Source organism: Crocodylus porosus, unplaced genomic scaffold (genome assembly GCF_001723895.1).
Source record: "Crocodylus porosus isolate Cpor-Errol unplaced genomic scaffold, CroPor_comp1, whole genome shotgun sequence".
NCBI classification, from domain to species: Eukaryota; Metazoa; Chordata; order Crocodylia; family Crocodylidae; genus Crocodylus; species Crocodylus porosus.
This window is the reverse complement of record NW_017728886.1, coordinates 203,812,852-203,818,308: the sequence shown is the minus strand read 5'-3', so window position 1 is coordinate 203,818,308 and position 5,457 is coordinate 203,812,852. Positions and strand designations below refer to the sequence as shown.

Here is a 5,457-nt window from a genome sequence, read left to right as displayed (position 1 = left end):
GCAGCACCTTGGAGAGCTCCCGGGGCCCTGGCGCTCCGGGGCGGAGGGGCCCGGGACGCGCCCACGGGGCTCGGTGCCGCCGCGAGCGCCCCGTGGTACACGCTCAGCGGGCAGCATGAACTGGAAGCGCCCCTGGGGCCATGGGGGCTGTGGGGGGGAGAGCCCTGCTGGCCTCCGCTGCCCCGGAGCACATAGCCGCCCCTGGAGGCGGAGGCAAAGCTTGCCCCGTCCATGCACTCAGCTTCGACACGGGGTTAAAAGCGCCCTGGCGGGGAGGTTAACCCCCGTGGGCAGTTTTCAGGAGAGCCTAACGAGAAAAGAGCTGTTACTGCCATGCTGGTCGCAATGTCCGAGCAAACCGAGCATGTTTGCAGAACTAGCCGTGAGAGCCATCCAGCCTCTGACCAGCGGCCAGTCCCTCGTCTACCCCTCCCTCCCGGGACAGTAACGCATCGCGTTGCTCTGCAGTGTGGAAGAGGAAGCTCCTTCTGCTAACGCAGGCTTGAAGCTCGTTAAGTTTCCTCTGCTAACAGAGAAGAGACTCCGTTGGAGGCTAGTGCTAGTTGGTGGGGGGGAAGTCCGCTGTGAAATGCATTTGCAAACTGTATGTTGCAGGAAGGTGGCGGGGGTGGGGAGCTTTGCAATATAAATCACACAAATAGGACAAGTCCCAAGTGGAAAGCACAGGTTTAACGTTAAAGCTGTGATTTGGGGATTAACTATCAAAAAGAGCTTGGAAGTTTAGAGGGACTTTCTACATATAGACGGGGAAAGTCTGCAAACTTTATGTTAGTGTAAATGCTTCCACTCGAAAAAAAATAAAGTCATTATGTCTGAAACGTTTTCAGAGTGTGTAAGGCTGTTCTAGCTGAGAGAGATTAGAAACCGATTGTCTTATGTCATAAAATCATAGAAAATGAGGGTTGGAAGGACCTCAGAAAGGCTCCTAGTTCCCTGCTCAAAGCCAGACCATCCCCAACTAGATTTTCCCAGCCAAATGTCCATTTGTGACATATTTAAGTCGCATTTCTGCAGTTGCTTTGTGGATAGCTGAAGGGGACAGTGTTTTTTGGAATCAATTTCTCAAATCTGGCTTTTGGAAACTTTTTTGCGGAGCAAGTTTTTTTCCTTTTTCAGAAGTGATTAAAAGTCAATGAAAATGGAGATTTAGAGGCAGAGAGAGTCCCTGAAGTGATTTTAAGCTATTTTTATCAGTAATGGGTAACACACACATGCACACGTACACACACACACAAAGATAAGGATCTCAAAAACAAAAGAAAGTTGTTTCAGAAGAAGGGTGCAATAATTTTTCAGGAGACTGCTGCTGCTCTGCCCGTAGCTCTTCTCCTAGTTACGAGCTGACACTCGTATGGCACAGATACTGCACCATCAAAGAACCACAATGTCGCAGTGAGTGAACTAAGGGGTTGCAATACACTAAAGCACTTAAATGCTAGCTTTACCTTACCTGCGTAGTCTCACTGAAGTCAATGGGAACTGCATTTGTGCTTCTTAGAGCCAGAGGAGACAGATTAGGTGGGTACATAAGTGTTTGGCTGGAGCCTGGGCAGAGTGCTCAGTAGTTTGGGGAAACAGCAGTAACTGCCTATTTTCCAAATACATTGGTGCTGGTACAAACACAAAGCTCTGCCTGTAAATCATACTTCTTTACCATTTGTTTTTAAGAGAAATTTTGTTAAGAAACCATGGCTGCCCAATCAAAATTGAGATGTTGTTTTCTCTAATTAAGCCCTATTAGCACTGCTTATTACAGTCCACTTGCATGGAACTTAAGGGTCTGATTCTGCAAAATGCTGGATTCCTACAGTTGCTAGTGACTTCAGTGGGAACTGGTAGTGCTGTGTGCTCTTAGGCAGTAGCATCCAGCCTGCTGAAGTCTCTTGCTTCAAGGATTTGATCTTGCAACCTTTGTGCACTCAGGATTCCTAATTAACTTCCTAAAAGTTTTGCATCCAAAATGTCTATAAAAGTCAGTGGTTGTTTGTGTCCACAAGGAATTACCAGAATTATAAATCTTTTTTGTTACAGAAACAATGGTGCATCTATAAACTCAGCAGTTACCTATGATTGCTTACCTATATAGATAGGTGCTAACAAGATATAGATCTATAAAGCCAACAAGACATAGATCTATAAAAACTACATGTTTAATGGATTTAATTTTCAATCAATCTTTATTCTCAGCTGCAAAGTTTAAATTCATTTTAACAAGCTTTCATGTACAAATTTTAGCAGAGGTAGAAAAAAGTGTTATACTGTTCAGTAACTGCCTTTTTTCAGCTGATATAGCACAGGAGTGAAGGCACAAACCAGATAACCTTTTCTATACTAACAGCAACTCCAGAGAGACACATTAACATCTTGTGAGTTCATATTTGTTTTTATTATATTGAGCACCAGAAAATTTAAACATACCCTGTGAGTTCATACTTGTTTTTATCATATTGCACCATGTAATCACACCATTTATTACAAACAAAGTGTTTGGGGCATGTTTATTAGAGTTGGGAGGATGTTTGTTGAAACAGATCTACTAACAAGAAAAGAAAAATGTTTTGCTTATTTTCTACAGAAATTTCCAAATCAGACTGCAGCTGATATCTATCATTGATATAACAAAAATGTTTTTGTATGAAAATATTCATGCAGTGCCAATTAAAAAACCTGAAAATTACAGGCACTTTCCAAGTGAAATGTTGCAAGCAACATAAACTGTTTTGAACAGCATCTCAGGTTAACCTATTCATCCCTAGTGATTATTAATATGAAAATCATTACAGCCTAAACTTTCTGTTCCATGGACAGTTAAACACTTATAAAAAGATTTAAAACATATCTAATCACAGAATTAGTAAACTAATCAGTTGCTATTAGTTTAACATTCCTAAAGCATATAAAATCCAGACAGAATGCTTCCAATATAGGCAAATCAAATATCCTTGTTATTTGTTTTCATCTATAAATAAATGGAAACTATAAAATTAATAATGACTATAAAAGTACACAGCATTTCAAATGTAATAAGTAGTCCATGACTTAAAATAGCTCACCATTTACAAGACTATAATTGTAGTGATTTATTTACTTGTTAGAGTGCCACCTATTCTAAATTATAAGAAAGTACAATGGAAATTATTTTGTGAAGTGAAACAATTTCAACATAAATGTTAATTTAATTCAGTTTTACCTAAATCTATTTAATCTTTGTCAAAATCCTTGTCATGACACATTTTGAGCTATTCAGGTCTAAAACTGTTCTGACTTTTCACTTTGGCATCTTACATAATAGATTTTAAAAAACAGCACCGAGAACGTTGAAGTGGTTCTTTATAGAATTAATCACTGTGGCATAGAAAAGGAGAAAAACTGTGGATGAAAAGAACAAATATTGGTATATTGTAATTCATTCCTGTTACTGAAAATCATGATTGCATGGAAAATAATTTCCATTACATACCAATAATTATTACTAATGAATACCAATATTAACTATTTTCTCTAGTACATGTAGATAAGCTGTGACAAGCTACATCTTACAACATTTATCTATGTTTTGTTAACTTATGCTATACTTCAGCATGTAAAATGATTATGTAGGTCAAGGGGCAGTTTTTCTTCTCTATACAGAGCTACTTAGTGATATTCATCTTCCTCATATCTGACACTACTATAGTACCCAGACTATGTAGCCCTGTAGTCTAATCTTGCATAGCAAAACCTATATTTCTATGTATTTAAAATTCGAACCCAAGTATATTTGAAATATTTGTTAAAACAATAAAAACAGAAAAGACACTATAGAGTAATACAACTTTAGGAGTCACTTAGAACATCATATTACAGATGGCTTCTTTTCACTATTATTGTCTTTTTATGTTCTAACTTGTAAGTAAATGTGCCAACACAGATAGCAATCTCACATTTGTATACAGGATGGAAAATTTACCAAACTAAGATTTTCCTAAAATGTATTCATGTTACCTTATTTTATAAGGATCCAATTTACTCTTATAATTGTTAGTATTTTTAAGTGACTTTATAACAAGAGTGGGTAAGAAGTAATAAATAAAATAGAGGGTTTTTTGGATCTACTCATGAATCGTCATATTTTTTTCTATTTTTTTTATATTCCCAAACCAGAATAGGGGTGTGTGAGTGTGCACACTTGTGTCTTTGTTTAAAATATAATTATGAATTGCCATGCCAGATCAGAACAACAGTCCATCTAGCCCAGTCTCCTGCCTCTTACAGAGGCCAGTGCCAGCTGCTTCATAGAAAGGTGAAAAAACTGCATAACAACTATTAAATAAAATGTAGACAAAGGAAATTTCTACAACCCATTCATAAAGGTTGGATTCTGTGCTTTAAAATAAATAAGTAAAGGCCAGAAAACACCAAGGTGTTTGTTTCTACCAAACCAGTCTTAGTAAATCACATCAATTTTTCAGGCGTGCACACTAGAATGTGAGGGAAAACTGCCTTCTTCAAAAGCCTGGGAAACCTGCAAGGAGATTCTACAACTGACTAAACTGGATCCTTCTGCGGAGGGCAACAGTGCTCCAGTAGACAACAAGAAAGAACAGGATGAGAACCATTTGCTAGCGAAGAAGTATGGTGGCTTCATGAAAAGGTACGGTGGCTTCATGAAGAAAATGGACGAGCTTTACCATGTAGAACCAGAGGAGGAAACCACTGGAGGAGAGATTCTTGCTAAGCGGTATGGAGGATTCATGAAGAAAGACTCAGATGATGACACCCTGGCTAATTCTTCCGATCTGCTGAAGGAGCTTCTGGGAACAGGAGACAACAATGAAGCTGGACATTATCGAGAGATAAATGAGAATGATGGGGAGATCAGCAAAAGATATGGCGGCTTCATGAGAAGCATAAAGCGCAGTCCAGAACTAGAAGATGAAGCCAAAGAGTTGCAAAAGAGATACGGTGGCTTTATGAGAAGAGTAGGTAGGCCAGAATGGTGGCTAGACTACCAGAAACGATATGGTGGATTTCTTAAGCGCTTCACTGATTCTGTTCTGCCTTCAGAAGAAGATGGGGAAAGTTATTCCAAAGAGGTTCCAGAGATGGAAAAGAGATATGGTGGATTTATGAGATTTTAACACCCTCCCCTTTTATCCCTTTTGTCCCAAATGAGAGAGACTGCCTCATTGGTCATAATTTATTGTAATGTGTTGCTTGTACTGTACAGTTTTTTACTGTCCTAGTTAATGATGCAATCTGCAATCTGTTGTTTCAGGTTCCGTGTTCTTTTAAATCAATAAGTAGGTTCTGTTTTAGTCCAATTTAAATCTATATTGTAGTTTTCATGCCAAAAATATTTTGGTTACCTTTATCCCTTTTCTTTAAACAGAACAACACATCTTCAGTAAAATTGCTTAACTGTACATATAATAAATTCTTCATCTTAACTGCATA

At 38.7% G+C, this 5,457-nt stretch overlaps 1 protein-coding gene across 2 annotated transcripts in view; it reads left to right on the top strand.

Moving 5' to 3' along the window:
- PENK (proenkephalin) overlaps positions 1–5,231 on the top strand; it is a 6,076-nt gene extending 845 nt beyond the window's left edge. For both annotated transcript variants that reach the window (XM_019548337.1, XM_019548329.1), the window contains one exon: positions 4,473–5,231. In XM_019548337.1, coding sequence (XP_019403882.1) covers positions 4,473–5,141 — 669 coding nt within the window. In that variant the 3' untranslated portion in view covers positions 5,142–5,231. The remainder of the gene's footprint in view (positions 1–4,472) is intronic.
- Positions 5,232–5,457: the final 226 nt, after the last annotated feature.